The sequence below is a fragment of the Pristiophorus japonicus genome, chromosome 11, assembly GCF_044704955.1.
Source record: "Pristiophorus japonicus isolate sPriJap1 chromosome 11, sPriJap1.hap1, whole genome shotgun sequence".
Classification (NCBI taxonomy): Eukaryota; Metazoa; Chordata; class Chondrichthyes; family Pristiophoridae; genus Pristiophorus; species Pristiophorus japonicus.
Genome location: NC_091987.1, coordinates 89,924,850 through 89,951,137, shown reverse-complemented (window position 1 = coordinate 89,951,137; position 26,288 = coordinate 89,924,850). Strand labels below are relative to the sequence as shown.

The 26,288-nt window shown below is 44.7% G+C and overlaps 1 protein-coding gene across 1 annotated transcript in view; it reads right to left on the bottom strand.

The window, feature by feature from the left end:
• The window catches only part of LOC139275794 (T-box transcription factor TBX19-like), a 73,465-nt gene that overhangs the window by 33,987 nt on the left and 13,190 nt on the right, over window positions 1-26,288 (bottom strand). Inside the window, exons 2-3 of the mRNA XM_070893001.1 lie at window positions 16,012-16,276; window positions 12,070-12,204 (exon numbers count right to left, since the gene is read on the bottom strand). Coding sequence (XP_070749102.1) covers window positions 12,070-12,204; window positions 16,012-16,276 — 400 coding nt within the window. The remainder of the gene's footprint in view (window positions 1-12,069; window positions 12,205-16,011; window positions 16,277-26,288) is intronic.

The window sequence follows — 26,288 nt, the reverse complement described above, 5'->3', positions numbered from 1 at the left end:
CCTGACGGCTTGCATCTTAGACTCTTAAAAGAAGTGGCTGCAGAGATAGTGGATGCATTGGTTGCAATCTACCAAAATTCCCTGGATTTTGGAGAGGTACCAGCGGATTGGAAAACTGCAAATATAACGCCCCTATTTAAAAAAGGAGGTAGACAGTAAGAAGAAACTATAGACCAGTTAGCCTAACATCTGTCATTTGGAAAATGCTGGAGTCCATTATTAAGGAAGCAGTAGCAGGACATTTGAAAAAGCATTAAACAGTCAAGCAGAGTCAGTATGGTTTTATGAAAGGGAAATCATATTTGACAAATTTGCTGGAGTTCTTTGGAGGATGTAACTAGCAGGGTGTATAAGTAGGAACCAGTGAATGTGGCAAACTGTAACTAGTGAGGTGCCACAGGGATTGGTGCTGGGGCCTCAACTATTTTCAATTTATATTAATGACTTGGATGAAGGGACCGAGTGTAATGTAGCCAAGTTTGCTGATGATACAAAGATGGGTGACGCAGCAAATTGTGAGGACACAAAAAATTTGCAAAGGGATATAGACAGGCTAAGTGAGTGGGCAAAAATTTGGCAGATGGAGTATAATGCGGGTAAGTGTGAGGTTATCCACTTCAGCAGGAAAAATAAAAAATTATTTAAATGGAGTGAAATTACAAAAGTACAGAGGGGCCTGGGGGTCCTTGTGCATGAAACACAAAAAGTTAGTATGCAGGTACAGCAAGTAATCAGGAAGGCAAATTAAATGTTGGCCTTTATTGCAAGGGGATAGAGTATAAAAGCAGAGAAGTCCTGCAACAGGGTATTGGTGAGGCCACACCTAGAGTACTGCATACAGTTTTGGTCTCCATATTTAAGGAGGGATATACTTGCATTGGAGGCTGTTCTGAGATGAAGGGGTTGACTTATGAAGAAAGATTGAGTAGGTTGGGCCTATACTCATTGGAGTTCAGAAGAATAAGAGGTGATCTTATTGAAACATAAGATACTGGGGGGCAGAGAATGTTTCCCCTCATGGGGAATCTAGAACTAGGGGGCATAGTTTCAGAATATGGGGTCGCCCAATTAAAACTGAAAGGAGGAGAAATTTCTTCTTTCAGAAAGTTGTAAATCTGTGGTATTCTCTGCCCCATAGAGCTGTGGAGGCTGGGTCATTGAATATATTTAAAGGTGGAGATAGATAGATTTTTGAGCAATAATGAGTGAAGGGTTATGGGGAGCGGGCAGGGAAGTGGAGCTGAGTCCAAGATCAGATGAGCCATGATCTTATTGAATGGCAATGCAGGCTGTAGAGGACAAATGGCCTACTCCTTATGCTGCTCACCTGTCCTTCCTCACAGCCTGCAAACTCATCATTCCAACACAATAGCTCCCCTCTATCCTCTAAATGCCAACAAATATTTGGAATTTAAAAAAAAGCTGATATTCCAGTCGACCCGCTGGGAAAGCAATTAAGAAGGAAGGAAAGCAGTACAAGTACTGGCTGGAGGAAGGCACTGCTGCAAGAATGCTTAATTTAAGAGCCAGGATGCCAGAGTGCAGTGGTAGGGCTCAATTTTAATCACTGGCCTGTCCCCACAGCAAGAGCCTCAAACTGACACTTCATGCAGATACTTTTGATGACATAGATTTGCTGCCCCAGGGAATAAAAACTATAAGCATTTACTCGGTGTTCTCTTCTTGAATCTCCAATGATCATTGCTGAATAAATAAAAATACCTGCACAATACCCAATGTAAACAGGGAAACATTTAGACCATCTATAATGAATTATAATGTCCTGAAAATTGCGGCCTCATGCATACGTACAATGTGCGCACGCGCCTGAAGAGACCTCGCAAATGCCAGTTCTTGGCGTGCAATGCACATGCACCGAGAACCGGCTTTTACGATGTGAAAACGTCTTTTGACAGATCACACACATCCCTAGGAGAAGGACATTCGTGGGTGGAGATTTCATAGAATCATAGAAATTTACAGCATGGATGGTCGTCATTTCGGCCCACCGTGTCTATGCCAGCCAACCAAGAGCTATCCAGCCTAATCCCACTTTCCAGCTCATGGTCCATAGCCCTGTAGGTTACAGCAATTTAAGTGCACATCCAAGTATTTTTTAAATGTGGTGAAGGTTGCAGCCTCTACCACCCTTTCAGGCAATGAGTTCCAGACCCCCACCACCCTCTGGGTGAAGAAATTTCCCCTCGAAACCTCCCACCAATTACTTTAAATCTATGCCCCCTGGTTGTTGACCCCTCTGCCAAGGGAAACAGGTCCTTCTTATCCACACCCCTCATAATTTTATACACCTCAATAAGGTCTCCCCTCAGCCTCCTCTGTTCCAAGGAAAACAACCCCAGCATCTCCAATCTTTCCTCATAGCAAAATTCTCCAGTCCAGGCAACATTCTTGTAAATTTCCTCTGCACCCTTTCCAGTACAATCACATTTTTCCCATAATGTGGTGACCAGAACTGCACACAGTACTCCAGCTATGGCCTAACCAGTGTTTTATACAGTTGAAGCATAATCTCCTTGCTCTTGTATTCCATGCCTCAACTAATAAAAGGCAAATCTTCCATATGCCTTCTTAACCACCTAATCTACATGGTCTGCTACCTTCAGGGATCTGTGGACCTGCACTCCAAGGTCCCTTTGTTCCTCCACTTTTCAGTGTCGTACCATTTAATGTGTATTCCCTTGCCTTGTTAGACCTCCCCAAATGCATTACCTCACACTTATCCAGATTGAATTCCATTTGCCACTGCTCTGCCCACCTAACCAGTACATTGATATCTTCCTGCAGTCCACAGCTTTCTTCTTCATTACCAACCATAAGAACATAAGAACATAAGAATTAGGAACAGGAGTAGACCATCTAGCCCCTCGAGCCTGCTCCGCCATTCAACAAGATCATGGCTGATCTGGCCGTGGATTCAGCTCCACTTACCTGCCCGCTCCCCGTAATCCTTAATTCCCTTATTGGTTAAAAATCTATCTATCTGTGATTTGAATACATTCAATGAGCTCGCCTCAACTGCTTCCTTGGGCAGGGAATTCCACAGATTCACAACCCTCTGGGAGAAGAAATTCCTTCTCAACTCGGTTTTAAATTGGCTTCCCCGTATTTTGAGGCTGTACCCCCTAGTTCTAGTCTCCCCGACCAGTGGAAACATTGGGCCCAAGTTTCGGGACACGCCTAAAACGGCGCAGCCCGGACCTGGACACCTGTTTTTCGTGCCAGAAAGTGCGCCTAAAATAAACTTCCCTATTCTCCGGCTCCCTGCAGGTCCTCTGGAGCCGGGCGCAGCGCAGCACGAGCTGTTGGGGGCGGAGCCAGGTCCCTGCGCCGAAAACAGTGCCGGGACCTCTGCACATGCGCGCTACAGTGGGCGCGCATGTGCAGTAGCTCCAGGCGCCCAAAACTGTGTGGGAGGGGCCCAAAGCACGCAGCCCGTAGCCCTGGCCGAATGGCCTCACTGGGGCTGCGTGAATAAGGCTCCTCCCACACCCAGCTCCTGCTTCCTCCCAACCCGACTCGACTCCCGCTTCCCCCAACGCCCCCGGACCGGAACGCACCCGACCTCCGCGAATCTCTCTCGCCCCCCCCCCCCCGGACCTCTGCGACTCTCTCTCCCCCCCTCCCCGCACCTCCGCGACCGCCCCCCACTGGTCCTCCGCGACCCGACCCCCCCCCTCCCCGCACCTCCACGACCCGACCCCCCCCCTCCCGGACCTCCGCAACCCGACCCCCCCGGACCTCCGCAACATGACCCCCCCCCCGGACCTCCGCAACATGACCCCCCCCCCCCGAGATCCGACGCCACCTTCCTCTCTCCTTCCCTCCCTCCCTACATCCTCTCTCCTTCTCCCTCTCCTCCCCCCACCCCCTCCCTCCCCTCACCCCCTCCCTCCCCTCCTTCTCTCTTCCCCCCCTCCCTCCCCTCCTTCTCTCTTCCCCCCCTCCCTCCCCTCCTTCTCTCTTCCCCCCCTCCCTCCCCTCCTTCTCTCTTCCCCCCCCTCCCTCCCCTCCTTCTCTCTTCCCCCCCTCCTTCTCTCTTCCCCCCCCTCCCTCCCCTCCTTCTCTCTTCCCCCCCCCCTCCCTCCCCTCCTTCTCTCTTCCCCCTCTCCCCCTCCCCTCCCCTCCCCCCCTCCTTCTCTCTTCCCCCCTCTCCCCCTCCCCCCTCCTTCTCTCTTCCCCCCTCTCCCCCCCTCCCCCCCTCTCCCCCTCCTCTCACTCTCCTCCCCCTCTCACTCCCCTCTCCCCCCTCCCTTCCCCCGTCCCTTCCCCCCTCCCTGCCCTCCCCCTCTCCCCACCCCCCTTCCCCTGCCTCCCCCCCTCCCCCTCTCTCTCTCCCCCCTTCCCCCCCTCCTCCTCTCTCTCTCCCCCCTCCCCCTCTCTCTCTCCCCCCCTCCTCCTCTCTCTCTCCCCCCCCCCCCCCCGTCCCCCTCCCCTCACTGTCAGAAACACAGACACTGACAGACAGAGAGTGAGAGACACACAAACAGACAGACAGACAGATAGAGACACTGACAGAGACACACTGGGGGACTGTCCCAGCATGCTGTTGAAGGACTCCCGGTGCTGCAGTCGGTAAGTAGAAAATGTTTTATTTATTGATTTTTTTTTTTTTTAAATTTTAAATTAATTTTTTTTGATTGATTTATTGATTGATTTATTGATGTATTTATCATTTATTATTGATGATGGCTCTTTATTTGTAAAACTGAAGTGTTTAATATTTGTAAACTTCCCTTTAAACCCCACCCCCACTCCCATTCCCTACGCCTAATTTGTAACCTACGCCTGATTTTCTAAAGTATAGACAAGGTTTTTTCGAACGTACAAAAAGCTTCACTTACTCCATTCTAAGTTAGTTTGGAGTAAGTTTTCACTGCCGAAACTTTGAAAACAGGTGTAAGTGGCCGGACACGCCCCTTTTTGGAAAAAAAATTCTGTTCCAAAGTGAAACTGTTATAACTGACTAGAACTGGAGCAAACTAAATGCCGAGAATTTGAATTTCTAAGATACTCCGTTCTACACCAGTTGCTCCAAAAAATCAGGAGAAACTGAGGCCGAAACTTGGGCCCAATCTCTCTGCCTCTATCTTGTCTATCCCTTTCATTATTTTAAATGTTTCTATAAGATCACCCCTCATCCTTCTGAACTCCAACGAGTAAAGACTCAGTCTACTCAATCTATCATCATAAGGTAACCCCCTCATCTCCGGAATCAGCCTAGTGAATCGTCTCTGTAACCCCTCCAAAGCTAGTATATCCTTCCTTAAGTAAGGTGACCAAAACTGCATGCAGTACTCCAGGTGCGGCCTCACCAATACCCTAAACAGTTGCAGCAGGACCTCCCTGCTTTTGTACTCCATCCCTCTCGCAATGAAGGCCAACATTCCATTCGCCTTCCTGATTACCTGCTTCAACTGCAAACTAACTTTTTGGGATTCATGCACAAGGAACCCCAGGTCCCTCTGCACTGCAGCATGTTGTAATTTCTCCCCATTCAAATAATATTTCCTTTTACTGTTTTTTTTTTTCCCAAGGTGGATGACCTCACGCTTTCCGACATTGTATTCCATCTGCCAAACCTTAGCCCATTCGCTTAACCTATCTAAATCTCTTTGTAGCCTCTCTGTGTCCTCTACACAACCCGCTTTCCCACTAATCTTTGTGTCATCTGCAAATTTTGTTACACTACACTCTGTCCCCTCTTCCAGGTCATCTACGTATATTGTAAACAGTTGTGGTCTCAGCACCGATCCCTGTGGCACACCACTAACCATCGATTTCCAACCCGAAAAGGACCCATTTATCCCGACTCTCTGCTTTCTGTTAGCCAGCCAATTCTCTATCCATGCTAATACATTTCCTCTGACTCCACGTACCTTTATCTTCTGCATTAACCTTTTGTGTGGCACCTTATCGAATGCCTTTTGGAAATCTAAATACACCACATCCATCGGTACACCTCTATCCACCATGCTCGTTATATCCTCAAAGAATTCCAGTAAATTAGTTAAACATGATTTCCCCTTCATGAATCCATGTTGCGTCTGCTTGATTACACTATTCCTATCTAGATGTCCCGTTATTTCTTCTTTAATGATAGTTTCAAGCATTTTCCCCACTACAGATGTTAAACTAACTGGCCTATAGTTACCTGCCTTTTGTCTGCCCCCTTTTTTAAACAGAGGCGTTACATTAGCTGCTTTCCAATCCGCTGGTACCTCCCCAGAGTCCAGAGAATTTTGGTAGATTATAACGAATGCATCTGCTATAACTTCCGCCATCTCTTTTAATACCCTGGGATGCATTTCATCAGGACCAGGGGACTTGTCTACCTTGAGTCCCATTAGCCTGTCCAGCACTACCCCTTAGTGATAGTGATTGTCTCAAGGTCCTCCCTTCCCACATTCCTGTGACCAGCAATTTTTGGCATGGTTTTTGTGTCTTCCACTGTGAAGACCGAAGCAAAATAATTGTTTAAGGTCTCGGCCATTTCCACATTTCCAAATAATAAATCCCCCTTCTCATCTTCTAAGGAACCAACATTTACTTTAGTCACTTTTTTCCATTTTATACATCTGTAAAAGCTTTTACTATCTGTTTTTATGTTTTGCGCAAGTTTACTTTCATAATCTATCTTTCCTTTCTTTATTGTTTTCTTAGTCATTCTTTGCTGTCGTTTAAAATTCTCCCAATCTTCTAGTTTCCCACTAACCTTGGCCACCTTATACGCATTGGTTTTCAATTTGATACTCTCCTTTATTTCCTTGGTTATCCACGGCTGGTTATCCCTTCTCTTACCGCCCTTCTTTCTCACTGAAATATATTTTTGTTGAGCACTATGAAAGAGCTCCTTAAAAGTCCTCCACTGTTCCTCAATTGTGCCACCGTTTAGTCTGTGTTTCCAGTCTACTTTAGCCAACGCTTCCCTCATCCCACTGTAGTCGTCTTTGTGTAAGCATAGTATGCTCGTTTGAGACACTATTTCCTCACCCTCAATCTGTATTACAAATTCAACCATACTGTGATCACTCATTCCGAGATGATCTTTTATGAGGAGATCGTTTATTATTCCTGTCTCATTACACAGGACCAGATCTAAGATAGCTTGCTCCCTTGTAGGTTCTGTAACATACTGATCTAAGAAACAATCCCGTATGCATTCTATGAATTCCTCCTCCAGGCTACCCCGTGCGATTTGATTTGACCAATCGATATGTAGGTTAAAACCCTCCATGATTACTGCCGTTCCTTTTTCACATGCCTCCATTATTCCCTTGATTATTGCCTGCCCTACCGTGAAGTTATTATTTGGGGGCCTATAAACTATGCCCACCAGTGACTTTTTCCCTTACTATCTCTAATCTCCACCCACAATGATTCAACATTTTGTTCATTGGAGCCAATATCATCTCTCACAACTGCCCTGATATCATCCTTTATTAACAGAGCTACCCCACCTCCTTTCCCTTCTTGTCCATCTTTCCGAATTGTCAGATACCCGTGTATGTTTAATTCCCAGTCTTGGCCACCCTGCAACCACGTTTATGTAATGGCCACCAAATCTTACCCATTTGTAATGATTTGTGCCGTCAACTCATTTACTTTATTTCGAATGCTGCGTGCGTTTAGGTAGAGTGTTTTAATACTAGTTTTTAAACCATGATTTTTAGTTTTGACCCCTCCTGCAACCCCTTTATATGCATACATATTGTCCCTTCCTATCACCTTGTGGTTTACACTTACCCCAGTGCTACTCTGCTCTGTTGCCTCCTGCCTTTTGCATTCTTTCTTGGGTTCCTGTTCATCTGAGCTCTCACCCATTCTAACTAGCTCAGAGCCCTCTCCTGTGTTCCGAATACTCCTTGCATTGAGGCACTGAGCTTTCATGCTTGCCTTTTTATTACACTTTGACCCTTTAGAATTTTGCTGTACAGTGGCCCTTTTTGTTTTTTGCCTTGGGTTTCTCTGCCCTCCACTTTTACTCATCTCCTTTCTGTCCTTTGCTTTTGTCTCCTTTTTGTTTCCCTCTGTCTCCCTGCATTGGTTCCCATCCCCCTGTCATATTAGTTTAACTCCTCCCCAACAGCACGAGCAAACACTCCCCCCTAGGACATTGTTCCGGTCCTGCCTAGGTGCAGACCGTCCGGTTTGTACTGGTCCCACTTCCCCCAGAACCGGTTCCAATGCCCAAGGAATTTGAATCCCTCCCTGCTGCACCTCTACTCAAGCCACGTATTCATCTGAACTATCCTGCGATTCCTACTCTGACTAGCACATGGCACTGGTAGCAATCCTGAGATTACTACTTTTGAGGGCCTATGTTTTAATTTAGCTCCTAGCTCCTTAAATTCGTCTCGTAGGACCTCATCCCTTTTTTTACCTATATCGTTGGTACCAATGTCCACCACGACAACTGGCTGTTCACCCTCCCTTTTCAGAATGTCCTGCACCCGCTCCGAGACATCCTTGACCCTTGCACCAGGGAGGCAATATACCATCCTGGATTCTCGGTTGCGGCCGCAGAAACACCTATCTATTCCCCTTACAATCGAATCCCCTATCACTATCGCTCGCCCACTCTTTTTCCTGCCCTCCTGTGCAGCAGAGCCAGCCACGGTGCCATGAACTTGGCTGCTGCTGCCCTCCCCTGATGAGTCATCCCCCTCAACAGTACTCAAAACGGTGTATCTGTTTTGCAGGGGGATGACCGCAGGGGACCTCTGCACTACCTGCCTTGCACTGCTCTTCCTGCTGGTCTTCTATTCCCTAGCTGGCTGTGGACCCTTCACCTGCGGTAAGACCAACTCGCTACACATGCTACTCACATCATTCTCAGCATCGTGGATGCTCCAGAGTGAATCCACCCTCAGCTCCAATTCCGCAACGCGGACCGTCAGGAGCTGGAGGCGGATACACTTCCCGCACACGTAGTTGTCAGGGACACCGGAATTGTCCCTGAGTTCCCACATGGTGCAGGAGGAGCATATCACGTGACCGAGCTCTCCTGCCATGACTTAACCCTTAGATACACTTAAATTGGCAACAATAATGCTAAAGTTTACTCACTGATATAGAAGAGAAAAAAGAAAAACTACTCACCAATCACCAGCCAATCACTTACCCCCTTGGCTGTGACGTCACCTTTCTGTTTCTTTCTACTTCTTTTTTGCCTTCCCCCTGTAGCTGCATAAGCCTCTCGCTGAACTCGCGCTGCTCCTGGTCTCACTGGCCTTTTGTAGGCCTCTCCGATCCCTGGAACTCCCGCCTCTCGCCGACTCGCTGCGCTCCCAGTCTCACTGGCCTTTTGTAGGTCTCTCCGATCCCCGGAACTCTCGCCGAACTTGCGCTGCTCCTGGTCTCACTGGCCTTTTGTAGGCCTCTCCGAACCACACAGCCTATTTTAGTGTCAGCTGCAAACTTCTTAATCAGACCCCCAATATTCAAGTCCAAGTCAACGATATATAGCACAAAAAGCAGGGGACCCAGCACTGAGCCCTGCAGAACCCCACTGAATACAGCCTTCCTATTACAAAAACTCCCATCAACCCATTTCCTTTTGCTTTCTGCCTCTGAGCCAATTTTGGATACAACTTGCCACTTCGCCCTGGATCCCATGGGCTTTTACTGTCATGACCAGTCTGCCATAGGAGACTTTGCTAAAATCCATATACACTACATCATACGCACTGCCCTCATCGACCCTCCTTGTTACCTGCTCGAAAAATTCAATCAAGTTAGTCAGACATGACCTTCATTTCTTAAATCCATGCTGACTGTCCTTGATTAATCCATGTCTTTCCAATTGAAGATTTATCCTGTCCTTCAGGCTTTTTGCAAATAATTTTCCGACCACTAAGGCTAGGCTGATTGGCCTGTAATTACTCAGTCTATCCCTTTCTCCCTTTTTAAACAAACGTACAACATTAGCAGTCCTCCAGTCCTCCCGCACCACACCCGTTGCCAGAGAGAATTGGAAAATGATGGTGAGAGCCTCTGCTATTTCCTTTTTCGCTTCTCTTAATAGCCTGGGATACATTTAATCCGAGCCTGGGGATTTATCCACTTTCAAAGCTGCTAAGCCTCTTAATACTTCCTCTCTCAATGTTTATCTCGTCTAATATTTCACACTCCTCCTCCCTCATAGCAAAGTGTGCATCGCCTCTCTTTTGTGAAAACACATGCAAAGTATTCATTAAGAATTCTGCCTCCACACACAGATTTTCTTTGTCTCTAATAGGCCCCACTCTTTCTCTAGTTATCTTCTTGCTCTTAATGTATTTATAAAACATCTTTGGGTTTTCCCTGATTTTACTTGCCAACGTTCTTTCATGCTCTCTCTTTGCTTTCCTGATATCTCTTAATTGCACCCCTGCACTACTTATACTACTGTAGAGTTTCTGCAGTATTGAGTATTCGGTATCTGTCATAAGCTTCCCAACGAATGCCCTTCAAACTCTTACGCCTGGTAAAAGCAGACGTATTGCCTACTTTTACCAGCTTAAGAGTTTTAAAACATAAAAATTAGTTACATTTAATTTTTCTATTAAAAACTCAGCTAGAATTTCCACTCCATTCCCTGTAGTTTTTCCAGCGGGGCCGGCGAAAATTTCCACTCCATTTCATAAAGATTTACGCTGGCAGTTTCGAAATATCACTGGGGAACAGACTGCCGGCGTGCACTGCCAAAAAAAACGCTACTGCCCAAGTTTGAGCCAAGATTGAAAAAAACGCCCACAAAAAGCAGCTGGAGCTGGGCAGTAGGTAAATAGCCCTGCAAAGAAAGGCAAGTTTAAAGTGTTTCTTATAATTCTTTTACAGTTATTAAATTAAAAAGGGTCGAGAGAATGATTTTATTTTTTATTTTTTGTTTAGTCGAAAAAATATTTTGGGTTTTCCCCCCTCCCTCGGCCCAACCGCAGCCTCAGTCTAAATTTGAATAAGTACCACCCATTTTGCCCAGGATTGCGTATAACTGCCGAGAATCTTCGTGTAAGATCCATTTTCTCGCTGGGCGAAATTTTTTCCTTTTTTTTGTGCAATTTTTTGCCGGCGTTAATTTAAGAATCTTAGCGATCTTTTGGGCGGCAATCCGGCAGTGGCAGGTTTTATGAACATTTTAGCCCTCTGTCTATGAAGGTAAGTTTATTTTTAACACTTAAAACATTTTTTTTAAATTTAAACAAACATTTTCTCAAACATTTAATTTAATGCAATTTGCATTAATTTAAAACAAGTGAATTTTAAAAAATGTATGTTGGTATTTTATTTGATTACTGAGCTCCCATTACAGGTTCGACCTCCAAAATCCGGAGTTCCGGAATCCAGTATGTTCCAGAATCCGGGCTGATCCGTGGCGGGTGGTCCAGAAACCAGAAAATGTTCCAATATCCGGACACCACCCGCCTCGGCGAACCAACTTTGCCCCGACCCGATTTCGCCCGCCCCGACTTCACCCCGGCCTCCCTCCGCTTTACCTCGGCTGCCCGACCCCACCTACCTCGGGCCAGACAAGGAACTCCTCCACAGTGGCGGGGCCCTGCCCGAACACTTCCTCGGCGGCGGGGCCGGCGATCCGAACACTTCCTCGGCGAGCACCCACCCTTTCTGACGTTCTGAAATCCGGATATACCTGAACCTGGGCTTGGGTGTTTCCGGATTCGTGATGTCAGAAAGACGTTCCACAGTCCGGAAAAACACGAAAACCGGCTCGGTCTCGGTCCCAAGGTTGCCGGATTCGGGAGGTCGAACCTGTACTATGAATGAGAATACTACATTGTGATTGGTGGTCCAGGCCCACATGATCCCAGGATGCGCATTTGTTCCTGGAAGACATGGGCCCATATGTTGGACTGAGCATCTAGGCCTCAGACCGCAAGTCTACGTTCCTCCGGGATCACCAGGTATTTTCATAAAATAAATTTCGGTTGACTGCATCCGCCTGCAGGAAGCCTCCGACCGCAATTTTCAGGCCAATTGAAACATGAAATGCATCAAAACAACTAAGAAAAGCTCAATATAAACTGATATTATGATGATGATTTTACTGACCTCTTCATTCTGGTATGCAGTCACTGCAACGAACTGGGTTTCAGGAAAAGAGTGATTAGAAATCATCCTGTGAGGTCCCCCTACACGCACTATATGAACCTGAGGTTTGTACTTGTGCAGAGAATTTAGAATTACCTGTAAAAAGACGGCAAAAAAAGTTACCATGTAAACTCTGATTTTGCAAGAAAAGCAAAATTGCCATTGCACTCAACTATGGTGCAAGTGCAAGTACTGGCAGCTAGAGAGCGCTAGTCTGGCCGAATTTTGTAATGCAAGACCAACCCAATTTGAATAGGCTTCCAGCATGAAAAACATACCCAGGGAACCAGGCCGTAGCAGTTGGCTGAGGGTGCAACATGTTAAAGGGTTACTACTGGCCATTAAATAGAACATTGTGGTGATGGAAGCAGGAAAACAGAAGGGACGATTTTAACCCAAACCAGGCGGGTGGGCAGTTCAAAACAACAAAAAGACTTTTCTGCTGATTTCCCATCGTCTTCCATTTTAACGTAGTCTTCTGAGGCTTGAAGCCTGCTGAGACCTTGTATAAATATGCAGATTTGGGTCCAATGATGTCATTGGCCCATGACTGCAAATTTAACTCTGGCCTGAGTGGCGAAGCAGCGGTGGCTTTCCCGCCAGTTGGAGAATCGGAAGAGGATCTGGGTCCAGAAGAGAGAATTTTAGGTAAAAAAAAATTAAACTTTACTTGTGGAGCCAGGAGGAGCAGGAATGCTCCTTCGGGCTCTATAAAAAGTTCAGGCCTCCTTTGGCCCAGTTTCCATTCTTCATTCTTGACCCCCCCCCCCTCCCCCTCCCCCTTCCGCCCTCCATAACTTACCAGCTTGCTGTCGAGCCTTCCTTTTGTGTTGGTCAGTGACTTCCCATCACCTGAATTTCTGCTCCCTTCCGCTGCCGACTCATTTCAGGTGGGCAGCTGACCCGCGACATTTAGATAATGTTCCAGAGTTAAAATCTCCCGGGTCTTATGCTGCTGAGGGTGGGTGCATTTGGTGCTCGCCCCACCTATCCAAACCCCGCTCCCAGTTAAAATGGTTTGCTTGTATCACGAGGACACATTTTTGCACACATTTCTTGCAATGGCCACCAAGCATGACAAATATCTAAATTTGCCTTTTGTGGGCTCTATTTAAAACATTTCCCTTTAGTGCACACTCTTTAATTGTGATATTACTACTTTTCTTGCATTTGGAGGTGGTTGCCAAGGAACAGCAAGCAACTGCCCAGGTTTTCAATACAAAGTGTTTCTCTGTTATTAGTAGACATCTCAGTCAATGGCCATGATAGCCTTAATATCCCTAGAACCATCTACCAGTATTTCATCATCTTTAAATAATTCAAGCACAGCAGATTGCAACAATGAAGTTATCATGGCTGCTTCCTGCATAATGGCTGTAGACATGCTGCACAGCAGTCTGTGGAGAGAATGCCTAGTCCTGCGCTGGAACATATTACAAGGAAATCATTAACTCTGTTTGTGGTCAGATACAACCTGAACATTAATAAATGAACTTGCACTTGTCAACTTGTCAGTTGTGGCTCAGTGTGTAGCACTCTCGCCTCAGAATTAGAAGGTTGCGGGTTTGAGTCCCACTCCAGGGACTTGAGCACAAAAATCTAGGCTGAGTTCTCCAGTGCAATACTGAGGGAATACTGCCAGAGGTGCCATCTTTTGGGTGACATGTTAAACCGAGGCCCCATTTGCTCGCTCAGGTGGATGTGAAAGATCGTATGGCACTATTTTGAAGAGCAGCAGGGGAGTTATCCCCAATGTCTTGGCCAATATTTATCCCTCAATTAACATCACTAAAGCAGATTATCTGGTCATTATCACATTGCTGTTTGAGGGAGCTTGCTGTGCACAAAATTGGCTGCCGTGTTTCTAACATTACAACAGTGACTATACTTCAAAAGTACTGGATTGCTGTAAAGCACTTTGAGACATCCGGTGGTCTCGAAAGGCACTATATAAATGCAAGTCTTTCTTTCCTTATATAGCACCTTTTACACCCTTAAGATGTCCCAAAGTATTCACAGCCAATGAAGTACTTCTGAAGTGTAGTCCTGACACTCCTCCCTCACTATCATCTCAACAAAACCTCCCTTTCTCTCTACACCACACAAGATTTTTCTGTTTTTCTCCCTCACTTGTTAAAATCTATAAAAGTTCCTTCTCCTGATTGCTGTTGCTGTGAATAGAGAGATGTGTTCAGGTGAGTTATGATTGAGTTCAGCTGTGATTTCCCTCTTGGTCAAATAGGCTGTTTAAGTTCACACAAAGAATGGCTATTTAGATTAAGTATTGAACAATCCGAGGAATTGAAGGAAATGTACACTGGCATACGTCAGCACCTTCAGGAAAAAAATCTGGGAGAAACATTAAACAAAAACTCTCAATAGTAAATGGAAGATTTAAACCCAGGTGCTCACAAAGCAGTCTGTGGAGAGAATGCCTAGTTCTGCACTGGAACATAATTACAAGGATATCACTAACTGCAGCCAGTTACTCTTACTTGGTAGATGTAAGCTCTCCAGTTGATCTTGCCCAGCAGAATGCCACTCTCCATCCCGATAAACTTCAACTTTTAAAAAAATGTATTTATTTATTTACTCTGCATCTGGCCAGTACATGCTGCTGACATAGAAACATAGAAACATAGAAAATAGGTGCAGGAGCAGGTCATTCAGCCCTTCTAGCCTGCACCGCCATTCAATGAGTTCATGGCTGAACATGAAACTTCAGTACCCCCTTCCTGCTTTCTCGCCATACCCCTTGATCCCCCGAGTAGTAAGGACTTCATCTAACTCCCTTTTGAATATATTTAGTGAATTGGCCTCAACTACTTTCTGTGGTAGAGAATTCCACAGGTTCACCACTCTCTGGGTGAAGAAGTTTCTCCTCATCTCGGTCCTAAATGGCTTACCCCTTATCCTTAGACTGTGACCCCTGGTTCTGGACTTCCCCAACATTGGGAACATTCTTCCTGCATCTAACCTGTCTAAACCCATCAGAATTTTAAACGTTTCAATGAGGTCCCCTCTCATTCTTCTGAACTCCAGTGAATACAAGCCCAGTTGATCCAGTCTTTCTTGATAGGTCAGTCCCAACATCCCGGGAATCAGTCTGGTTAATCTTCGCTGCACTCCCTCAATAGCAAGAATGTCCTTCCTCAAGTGACAGTGTGAAACACAATGGAAAGGTGTTCATTCTCTAAAATTACTAGCAACCCATTCTTGATAAGCGCAAAAAAAGCCAATTTGTGAACAAAAGTTCTAACGGATTTACATATATACAAGAGCGTTGTATACATGTATACTAAAGAGTGTAGACGAGAAAAGGCATTTCACATGATCTTTTGAAATATTGAAAATGTTACATAATACTAATCTAGAGTAAAAATACTATATCTTGGGTATTAATTAGTTTAAAGCAACTTTGTCCCAGAACTAAAATGATACAGATTTGTACCTCCAATAAATTTGTATATTTTTCAGTATGATTTGTTGGTTTTTGGCTGTAAAAAGGATACAGTTAATTTCATAATTACAAAACAACTCTAATTATGTAATTTTGCGTAAAGCACTTACCTTTGTTCATGTCAATTTTAGGAAAACCTCTGCCAAGGAAAACATAAATGACTGAACTCATTACAAACGTTTTTACATGAAATTGTACTTAATGCTTGCTGGGCTGCATCAAGCAAAACCTTTTTTCCTTCCCGAATAAAACACGATGTCCATTAAATTCTCAAAGTGCCAATTAGACCTGTTTATTCTTGTTTACGTTTGGTTTCCTTTCAAACAATAGCCTATATGAGTAGAGTAGGCCGAGAGGATTGCTATAATTACATTAATGCACACTTGATATTTCACAATTGCCCTGCTTGTTATTGCAAATGAGATGGGAGGCGAAAGCCGTACCTGTCCGCCAGTGTTGACTTTATTTGTTAACTTGACTTTACTGAAAGAGATTGGAGTTTTCATCCAGTGTGCCCCAAAGTTAGGGGAGTCCGGGTGGATGTAAACACAGCTCTGTGTCAGGGGCTCCGGTTTACCAGCTGGAATCCATTCACCATTCACGTACTTCCAACGATGACTGTCAGCAGCAATAAAGTCAAGCAGGAATGAATACATGGCATTTGGATCCAATCCAGATACACTTATTTTCAAAACTGGAAACATCCGCCTGAAAGAGGGAGAAAAAAAAATCAACCTTTCCTTTTGGGGAAGCACATAATGGTAATTGCACTGCATACCAGGAAAAAGCATAATGATCTTTTCAATAATAAAGACCTGGCTACCATTCATATACAGAGGCTAATTTTCCTATTAATCCAAGCACACGGATAGGCAACATAGGAAGTAAATGGATTATAGTGTTCAGCAAATCGATTCAAAAGCAAATGCAAGATACAAGCAGGAGTAAGGAGTAACTCGTTTTGACAAGGAATGGTTTTTTGCATTAATCATTGTGAACTGCAATAACATTACTACACCGCCTCCACAGTGAACACAAGATTTTCCCTTTGTTTTAAATAAACAATACAATGAATAAAACTACCAGCATAATACTTTACTTAATGTTTCTCGAGGAAAAAAAAATGTTCGGTGCACCATGGATATCAAATGGTAAAAGTGCATTGGTGTTAATGAAATGGTTGCCTAAGTTGCCAGAACTGTCCCAGATACTGAGCAGGTGTAATGAATGTGAGCACACTAACTATCTTAATATTGCATTTCCTCACTAAGAAGAGAGTTTCTTTCAAAACTCTCAGGGGAGGATAGAATGACTGTGTGCAGAACTGCCATTAAAGTAGCAACTGGAAAGGCACTGCACATAACGTGACTTGAAGCAGATGTGGCACAATGGAGAAGCCGAGGCAAATGCAGACAGAACAGCAAGGAATCTCCAGAAAGACAGGCTGCCCAGAAAGGGGTATGATTCACATGCCACAAACGCCCTGAATGGGTGCCTAAGCTACGTATTGCCAAGAATGTCCCGGTATCAGTTACCTTTCTGCAACACAGAACATCTGCTCAGGAGAATGCAGAACGATACAATCCATTAACGTAGGATTATGAATGATCGTGCACACAGTTAGCATATTCTTAATAAGGATTACTGAAATTTACTACAGTTGCTGATATTAACATAATATTGTTATTGTATTTTATTTTTCCAATAGAATACAATTATTCAAATTATATATAGTCCCTCAGATGCATTTACAAGTTGTGATCTGTCACTTTTTTCTGAAATGAATACAAGAAATATAACTAACCTGTACCAGCAGCCTAAAGTTGTTTGGCATTGCAGTGTTAACCAATTACTTGCAGTATTCGGTTTCACTGGCAGCTTCTTTACATGTATGAAATCTTACATTGGTCCACATTAATCCTCAGGTGTTTTTTAAATCAAAGGTGTACACTAAAATATTATAATTCAGGTCTTAATATTTTTGATTTCATACTACCATTTTTGTGGTAGCTATGTAGTGACATTGAGGCACAGGTCTCAAAGCCCACCCAGTTTAATGTCAAGCTGCAAAAGTTATTTAATGGGCCGAAATTTGTGGTTGTAATGACGGAAAAACTGTTAGTGTTAGCTGCTGAGCCAGCTTGATGACTTCACTGTTCCTCAGTGTCACAGATCCCCTATAGATGGCACCAGAATGAAGTTGACGTCATAATAGGGGAAATTGATGCCACAGAGCCTGTTAAATCTTTGTGGGAAGCTTTCTTCGAGGTCAGTGGCGAGTGCCATCCCTTCGCCACTGACCGCAAAACCCGTGCCAATATGTTTTATGTCCTGTTACATAATGTTCCAATGTTTAGCAAAAAAGGCAAAGCAAAACTGTAATTACTCCTCTTGCACCACATATTCCATTCAATACAGTAATATTTGAATGCTTCATTCCTTTATTACTTTTAGTGCAATATTTTAAACTATCAAGAAAATGCACCTGAGCTTTTAAGACTCTTGGGCTAGAAATTCACCGATTTTGTGACCGGGCTTTTGGTGATACTTCAACATATTTGGTAAAAAATCAGTCGATGGGAAATTCAGTGACGTTTTGCAGTGGCACTTTCCACTTACTGCCGTGCAAGACCCGAAACAGCGTTTGCCCCAGAAATTTGGCTCTCTCCGCACCCGTATTCTGCACCCACATTATAGCCCTGCCAGCAGCGCCAAGTATGAAGACCTGCAAAAAAGGCAAGTTAAAGTTTGTATTTTTTTTTAATTCTTTTTCAGCAATTTAGTAGGCAAAGGTTGTGTGAATGTTTTGCAAATTTTTTTTCTTCCAATTTTTTGTTGTTGTTTTTTCCCCCTCCCAAGGCCTCTCTCGCAGCGCTATCGGCCTCGGACTAAAGTTGCCGAAATTCGCTGTTTGCGCTGCGAATCCTCGTGCAACGCTGATTTTTACTGCTGCGCAAATTAAAGGCCGAATATCCGGCCTCCAAATGATAACGAAGCAAAAATGGTGATTTTGGCAAATAAAATACTGTTTTCGCTGAAAACCGAATTTCTAGCCCAAGAGGTACAACTGAATTACATTTTCTATGCATTATATTGTAAAAGTTGCACCAATAATGTAAAATGCCCTTTGATGCACGATTTTCTACTCAATTTTTTAAAAAGACTACTAACCCATTCCAGGTATAATGAAGCTGCTAATAAAATGGACTCTCGCTAACAATCATTTTAGCATGGGCTACAAAGTTTTATTTGCAAAAAGCAGAAGTGTTGCATTTATGGAGCCAAATGAATGTAATACCATCTAGTTACAATGGGAGCGATTTTCAACTGGAGCACAGATTGGGTCTGCGGTGGGTAGGATGGCTCTTGCAAGAGGCCAGAACTATTTTAGTGGTCAGGCTTCATCTAAATATTTTGGACAAACAGCCAGTACTCAGGGAGTGCACACACAGGCAGCTCGGGGGTGTGGTGGAGGCACAGAGAATGCAGCGATTCCTCCAGGGAACTGCCAGAAGTGAGGCCCTAGGGCAGGGAAGGAAGAAATCTGGGCACCAATTGGCCAGCAGCAGACCTCAGTGCTCCTCCCTGGCCTTACAAAAATCAGCTTTCTGAGCAGCATCCAGCGGTCCCTTTAAGATTAGGCTGCTTGATGCCCAGTATCAATGAACGGAGCATGCATGCTTATTGAAAATGGCATCAGAGTCCTACAACTGATATTCAAATCTTTAATTTGGTGTCCTTTAAGACATCTGCCTGTAACGGGCAGAAGCGCCAACCACCCAGTTCAAGACCTGCCTCAAAATCACAATGGGTGTGCAGATTTTTTTTTCACCATTTTCAACTGCTGGACACCCCATTTTCCAATGGAAATGGGACAGGAGTCAGTTGAAAATCACTGACTGGGTTTCCCAAATTTTCAGCGGAGCCATTTGGAACAAAAGCACTAGACTGTTCCACTGTGCACAACAAAATTATAAATGTTTTGAAGATTCCAGCTCAATAAGTGTTTGGCTAGTTGCTCACCACCATAGAATCATAACACCACAGAAGGCGGCCATTTGGCCTGTCAAGCCCAAACCGGCTCTCTGCAAGAGCACCTCAGCTAGTCCCACTCCCCGGTTTCACTGTAGCCTGCAATTTCTTTTCTTTCAGGTACTTATCCAACTCCCTTTTGAAAGCCATGATTGAGTCTGCCTCCACCACCTTTTCAGGCAGTGCCTAACTAAATTGCTGCAAGTTTTTCTTATGTCACCTTTGATTCTTTTGCCAATCACCTTAAATCGGTGCCCTCTGGTTCTTGACCCTTCTGCCAATGGAAACAGTTTCTCTCAATCTACTCTCCAGACCCCTCATGATTTTGAACACCTATCAACTTTCCTCTCAACCTTCTCTGCTCTATAGTTAACAGCTTCTCCAGTCTATCAAGGTACCTGAAGTCCCTCATCCCTGGACCCATTCTTAAAAATCTTTTCTACACCCTCTCCAAGGCCTTCACATCCTCCTTAAAGTACCGTGCCCAGAATTGGACACAATAATCCAGTTGAGTTGAACAATTGTTTTATATAGGTTATTCATTATTTCCACACTTTTGTACTCAATACCTCTATTCATGAAGCCCAGGATCCCGTAATCTTTTTTTTTTAAATCGCTTTCTCAACCTGCCCTGCCACCTTTAACGATTTGTGCACATCTACCCCCAAGTCTCTCTGTTCATGCAACTCCTTTAGAACTGTATCATTTAGTTTAGATTTCCTCTCCTCATTCTACCAAAATGTATCACTTCGCACTTTTCTGCTTAAATTTCATCTGCCACGTGTCCACCTATTCCACCAGCCTGTCTATGTCCTCTTGAAGTCTATCACTATCCTCCTCACTGTTCACTATACTTCCAAGTTTTGTGTCATCTGAAAGTTTTGACATTTATTTCTGTACACCCACATCCAAATCATTAATATCTATCCAGAAAAGCAGTGGCCCCGGTACCGACCCCTGGGGAACATGACTGTATGCCTTCCTGCAGTCCAAAAGTTCACCACTACTCTCTGTTTCCTGTCCCTTAGCCAAATTCTTATCCATTCTGCCACTGTCCCTTTTATTCCATGAGCTTCAACTTTGCTGGCAAACCTATTATGTCATCCAGTATCTCCTCTACCTCCTCCTTTATTAGGTCTATAGCAGCATCTTCTTCCTTGGTGAAGACAAATGCAAAGGTATTCATTTAGTACCTCAGCCATACCCTCTGTCCCCATGTGTAGCTCTCCTTTTTGGTCGCTAATCAGCCCCACCCCACCTTTTACTACCCGTTTACTATTTATATGTTTATAAAAGATGTTTGAATTACCTTTTATGTTAGCTGCCATTCTATTCTCATACCCTCTCTTTGCCGCTCTTATTTTCTTTTTCACTTCTCTGAACTTTTTATATTCAGCCTGATTCTCAGATGTATTCTCGACCTGACATCTGTCATATGCGCTTTTTTTTTTGCTTCATCTTACTCTCTCTCTCTTTTATCATCCAGGGATCTCTGACTTGAGTTGCCCTATCTTTCCTCCTAGTAGGAATGTACCGCGACTGTACCCAAACTATTTCCTCCTAAAAGGCAGCCTATTGTTCCACTAAAGTTTTGCCTGCCAATCTTTGATTCCAATTTACCCAGGTCAGATCCATTCTCATCCCACTGAAATTTGCCTTCCTCCAATTATGTATTTTTACTTTAGATTGCTCCCTGTCCTTTTCCATATCTAATCTAAACCTCATGATACTATGATCACTATTCCCTAAAGGTTCACCTACTGACACTTGCTCCATTTGACCTGTCACATTCCCCAGAACCAGATCCAGCAATACCTCCTTCCTCATTGGAAACGTACTGATCAAGAAAGTTCTCCTGAACACACTTCAGAAATTCTTCCCCCTCTCTGCCCTTTACACTATTATCCCATTCTTTTTTAGGATAGTTGAAGTCCCCCATTATCACTGCTTTCTAGTTCTTGCTGATTTCCCTGAAAATTTGCTCCTCCATAGTTTTCCCACTTGTTGTTGGCCTATAGAATATATCTAGTAGTGTAATGGCACCTCTTATTTATTAACTATAACCAAATAGATTCTGTCCTTCACCCCTCCAGGACATCCTCTTTCCAGCATTGTAACATTCTCCTTACCAATACTGACACACCACCTCCCATCTTTCCTTCCCTATCTTTCCTGAACACCCTATATACAGGAATATTACAGTAAAAACAGTAAAAGGGAATATTATTTGAATGGGGAGAAATTACAACATGCTGCGTTGCAGAGGGACCTGGGGGTCCTTGTGCATGAATCTCAAAAAGTTAGTTTGCAGGTACAGCAGGTAATCAAGAAGGCAAATGGAATGTTGGCCTTCATTGCGAGAGGGATGGAGTACAAAAGCAGGGAGGTCCTGCTGCAACTGTACAGGGTATTGGTGAGGCCGCACCTGGAGTACTGCATGCAGTTTTGGTCACCTTACTTAAGGAAGGATATACTAGCTTTGGAGGGGGTACAGAGACGATTCACTAGGCCGATTCCGGAGATGAGGGGGTTACCTTATGATGTTAGATTGAGTAGACTGGGTCTTTACTCGGAGTTCAGAAGGATGAGGGGTGATCTTATAGAAACATTTAAAATAATGAAAGGGATAGACAAGACAGAGGCAGAGAGGTTGTTTCCACTGGTCGGGGAGACTAGAACTAGGGGGCACAGCCTCAAAATACAGGGGAGCCAATTTAAAACCGAGTTGAGAAGGAATTTCTTCTCCCAGATGGTTGTGAATCTGTGGAATTCTCTGCCCAGGGAAGCAGTTGAGGCTAGCTCATTGAATGTATTCAAATCACAGATAGATAAATTTTTAACCAATAAAGGAATTAAGGGTTATGGGGAGCGGGTGGGAAAGTGGAGCTGAGTCCACGGCCAGATTAGCCATGATCTTTTTGAATGGTGGAGCAGGCTCGAGGGGCTAGATGGCCTACTTCTGTTCCTAATTCTTATGTTCTTATATTTAATATCCAATCCTGCCCTTTTTTGAGCCAGGTCTCCATTATTGCCACATCATATTCCCATGGGGCTGTTTGTGCCTGCAGCGCACCATCCTTGTTTACAATGTTTCGTGCAATCACATACCTACACTGTAAACCTATCCGAGACAATCCTGTGTTCTCTCTTATTCTGACCCCACCTAATACCTTAACATTTCTTGCCTTAGTGTAGTTAGTCTCTCCCATTCCTTTGTGCCCTTTATTTCTCCTTTCTAATAATACATCCTTGTGCCCATCCCCCTGCCAAATTAGTTTAAACTCTCCCCAACAGCACTAGCAAACCTCCCCGCGAGGATATTGTTTCCAGCTCTATTGAAGTGAAACCTGTCCGGCCTGTACAAGTCCCACCTCCCCCAGAAATGGCTCCAGTGCCCCAGGAATCTGAAGCCCTCCATCTTGCGCCATTTCTCCAGCCACATATTCATCTGCTCTATCCTCCTATTTCTATACTCACTCGTGTGTGGCACCAGGAGTAATCCAGAGATTACTACCTTTGAGGTTCTGCTTTTTAAGCTCCTTCCTAGCTCCCTAAAATCTGCCTGCAGGACCTCATCCCTTTTTCAACATATGTCGTTGGTACCAATATGGACCACGAACTCTGGCTGTTCAACCTCCCTACTCAGAATGTTCTGCAGCCACTCAAATGACATCCTTAACCCTGGCACCGGGGAGGCAACATGCCATCCTGAGAAGTATATGATGTATCACAAGTATATACTGGTTCTTTAGTTCAATGTCAGTTGCACCACATTCTCTCTCTCAATGCGCACAGAATAAATTGGTGCTTTCCTGGGAGTGCATTAAAAAAAGTCAAAATATTTTAGCCTTCCCACTTAATAGGCTCTCAATAATCTAACAGAAATGTTCATCCAATGGAGTTCTGCATTTAGCATTTTTGGGGTTTAGCAGATCATTTTGGTATGGACTACAATTTTTTTTAATATAAAGAATATATGTTGTAAACCACTGATTCTCTAAAACTAGAAAAACATGTCCTTCAGAATTCAAAGTATTATTTATGAGGACTAGGCTGTGCTGTAAATTAGCACACTGTCCCCTCATTGTTAAGAACTGGGTTCCATTCAAGCACAGAATGGTTAATAATCTCCGATCTCTACGGTATGCCACATTCTATAAACTAATTCCATTATGCTTTGCACAATGGGGTAATTTTTTTTTAAACTAGCTCTCCTGGTTCAGAGCTTTGATTGACAGCAGCACAATTTGCAAACGTAGATGTGGAGATCATGATTTTCTGTCCATAATCATAATGGATGGAAAACTGTGCATGGTGCACTGGCCGGCACACACAAATTCACAATATGCACTTTTGTTATGCAAAGCACTGTGTGCTAATTCTTCAAATCCAACCCTTTAGTCAGCCAGCTGGGATGGCCATTTGAAAATTCTTGCCTGATTTTTCCGTGATCCAATTGGTGCCTTCACTTTTTTTGACCCTTCCATTTGAGCGAGTGAAGTAACTAATATTTGGTTCAATCAAGCTTGGTTTTCCTGGTACCTTTCATAAAAATTCTGGCTTTACATCTGGTTTCTTGATCAAGCCAAAGGTTAAGTAGCCAACTTTATCATTGGTTCTTATCTCTATATAACCTTTTTTTTATTTCAAAATATGCTTTATTCATAAAAGAAATCTGTACAGTACATTCAAAGGCATTTCAATACATTTAGCTGCAGTCAGCAATCCCATACACTATTATTTGGGTGCTGACGGCAGTTCCGTTCGTTACATTTCCTTGTTTTCCAGTTCAAGTGCAATTCGGTCCAATACGGGATACATTGTAGTACATTCAAACAAATTACATTTCATGTGTCACTGTACAGTACACGGAATGGTTGACGGTACATTTAAATTTTTCTTTTCAACATGCATTTCGCAACAGACCTTGCATTGTACATGGTACTACATAGGTGTTTACAGATCATGGTGCTCCATGTACACAAAAAGTAAATTACAAATACAGCCCAAGGGGGGTTTTGTACTGATTCCTGCCCCCGGGTTTTCCGTAGCAGAAGGGCTTTAAACTGTGGCCCTTCCCCACCGTGCCTTTGCGGCGACTGCACCAATTTTAAGTGCGTCCCTCAGCACGTAATCCTGGATCTTGGATTGCGCCAGTCTGCAATACTGGTCATCTCCTTGCTCTGGAAAACCAGCAAGTTTCGACAAGACCAAAGAACGTCTTTGACCGAGTTGATGGCCCTCCAGCAGCAAGTGATGTCTGTCTCGGTGTGTATCCCTGGGAACAGCCCGTAGAGCACAGAGTCCTGTGTTACGGAGCTGCTTGGGATGAACCTCGACAGCAACCACTGCATCTCTTTCCAAACCTGCCTTGCAAAGGCGCAATCGTGAAGGAGATGGGTGACAGTCTCGTCCGCCCCGCAGCCGGCCCGGGGGCACCGTGCCGTGTTGATGAGACGTCGGCTGTGCATGAACACTCTGACAGGTAAGGCCCTCCTCACCGCCAACCAAGCTACATCTTGGTGCTTGTGTGAAAGCTCTGGCGATGAGACGTTCTGCCAAACAAGTTAGACAGTCTGCTCAGGGAACCACCCGACAGGGTCCACCCTCTCCTTCTTTCGTAGGGCGTCCAGGACCTTACGTGCTGACCACTGTTTTATGGCCTTGTGGTCAAAGGGGTTTTTTGTGAAAAACTTTTCCACGAAGGACAGGTGAACAGGCATGGTCCAACTGGTGGGGGCGATTCGTGGCAGCGTGGCCAGACCCATCCTTTGCAACACCGGGGACAGGTAGAACCTCATCACGTAGTGACACTTGGTGTTTGCGTACTGGGGGGCTGTGCACAGCTTGATGCAGCCGCACACAAAGGTGGCCATCAGGATGAGGGCCACGTTCGGAACGTCCTTTCCTCCACTGTCCAGAGATTTGTACATCATGTCTCTGCGGACACGGTCCATTTTGGACCTCCAGACAAAGTGGAAGACGGTCCGGGTGACTGCCGCGGCACAGGAGCGAGAGATGGGCCAGACCTGTGCCACAAACAACAATACCGAGAGCACCTCACTCCTGATGACCAGGTTCTTTCCTGCCATGGAGAGGAAGCGCAGCTTCCACCATCCCAGTTTTTGTTTGACCTTGGCGATACGCTCGTCCCAGTTTTTGGCGCACGCCCCGTCCGCTCCGAACCATATTCCCAACACTTTCAGTAAATCTGGCTTGATGGTGAAGGGAATGGAGGCTCGGTCAGTCCAGTTGCCAAAGAGCATGGCCTCGCTCTTGCTGCGATTGACCTTTGCTCCCGAGGCCAGTTCAAACTGGTCGCAGATTGTGAGCAATCTGCGGACCGACTGTGGATCCGAGCAAAAAACGGCGACGTCATCCATGTACAGGGAGGTCTTGACCTGAGCACCTCCGCTGCCTGGGACCGACATCCCTCTAATGCCCGCATCCTTCCTGATGGACTCGGCAAAGGGTTCGATACAGCACACAAACAAGATAGCCGAGAGAGGACAACCTTGCCTGACTCCAGATCTGATTGGAAAGCTTTGAGTTTCCCACCCGTTGATTAGGACTGCACTACTGATGTCTGTGTAGAGCAGTTTGACCCAATTGCGGATACCCTCCCCAAACCCCATTTTGGAGAGCAAGTCCATCAGGTACGTGTGCGATATCCTGTCAAAGGCTTTCT